The 1,242-nt window shown below is 46.0% G+C and overlaps 1 protein-coding gene across 1 annotated transcript in view; it reads left to right on the forward strand.

Moving 5' to 3' along the window:
* Window positions 1–1,242, forward strand: part of TRIM24 (tripartite motif containing 24) — a 94,335-nt gene that overhangs the window by 82,961 nt on the left and 10,132 nt on the right. Inside the window, exon 13 of the mRNA XM_009333047.1 lies at window positions 1,155–1,227. Within this exon, the coding sequence (XP_009331322.1) occupies window positions 1,155–1,227 (73 nt within the window). The remainder of the gene's footprint in view (window positions 1–1,154; window positions 1,228–1,242) is intronic.

Consider the following 1,242-nt stretch of genomic DNA (forward strand, 5'->3'; position numbering starts at 1 on the left):
TAAAGACTGAGGCAAAGAAGGCATTAAGTACCTCAGCCTTTTCCTCATCCTCGGTGACAATGTTCCCCCCCGCATCCAATAAAGGATGGAGATTCTCCTTGGCTCTCTTCTTGTCATTAATATATTTGTAAAAACTTTTTTTGTTGTCTTTAATGACAGCGGCCAGGTTGCGTTCTAGCTGGGCTTTTGCCTTTCTCATTTCCTCTCTGCACGACCTAACGAGATCCCTGTACTCTTCAGGTACAGGGAATTTTAGCGAATTGCATAGAAATACATAGAAAAATGTCACTCTTAGGGGTACACCAAATTAAAACCTATTAGCTGTGGTAGGAGGCAAGTATTTGAAAAAGCAAGAAAGGGTGTAACAGGACACAGTGGCTACAAATGGTGACTTGGGAAGTTCAATTTGGATATTAGAAGATCTTCTTCACTAGAAGGGTAGTGTAGCACTGACACAGGTTGCCCAGAGAGGTTATTGTTATGGGTAGCTAAATGTGGTGGACTCGAAGGACCCAGGGGATTCCTGTCACCATGCCTGGTGGCAATCAGCAGCTGCTCCTTACTCCCATTTCCCAATCTGGCCTGTAGTGAGGCTTTGTGAGCGTGAATTCCTAATAAGCACTCGTGCAACATTCATGTACCTGCATGGTGTTCACGTGCCTGGGTGGATTAGCTGAGACAGGTGGATAATGCATTCGCAGACAGCACAAACAGCCCACTCTGTTTTCTCGGGACCAATGCTCAGCAAAAATGTCCTTCACAATTCTTTCGGCTATGTGGTCCGCAGACCTTTGGTCTCTCTCATATCTGGCCTCCAGACTTCTTCCTTCTCGCCAGCTCATCTGGCTTAAAGTTTCCTAGCAGATCCTGAGAGATCTAATAAGGTTAGATAAAACAAACTGCAGTGATCAGGTGGAGGGGTCAGCCAGGCAAAGGTACTGACCCATCAGCCTGCTTACATGCAGTGGGCTTCTTTTTAGTCCTCTCCTTCCCTGACGCTTCTCATCCTCTCACGAATTTGTATTAAATGAGATATGGGTTAAATAAATGACACTGCAGGAGACATTTTCCCCCAAACTTGTGTACTTCCCTGAGTCACATCTCAGACTTGGCAAAGACCTGTAGTTTGTTCTAATCTGATTCTTCTATCCTAGGAGGAGTCAGTGTGACAAACATACACCCTCCGATTCGTTCACCCAGTGCCTCCAGTGTTGGGAGCAGAGAGAGGTAGGGGAAGAGGGG

This window comes from Pygoscelis adeliae, unplaced genomic scaffold (genome assembly GCF_000699105.1).
Source record: "Pygoscelis adeliae isolate BGI_AS28 unplaced genomic scaffold, ASM69910v1 Scaffold38, whole genome shotgun sequence".
Taxonomy (NCBI): Eukaryota; Metazoa; Chordata; class Aves; order Sphenisciformes; family Spheniscidae; genus Pygoscelis; species Pygoscelis adeliae.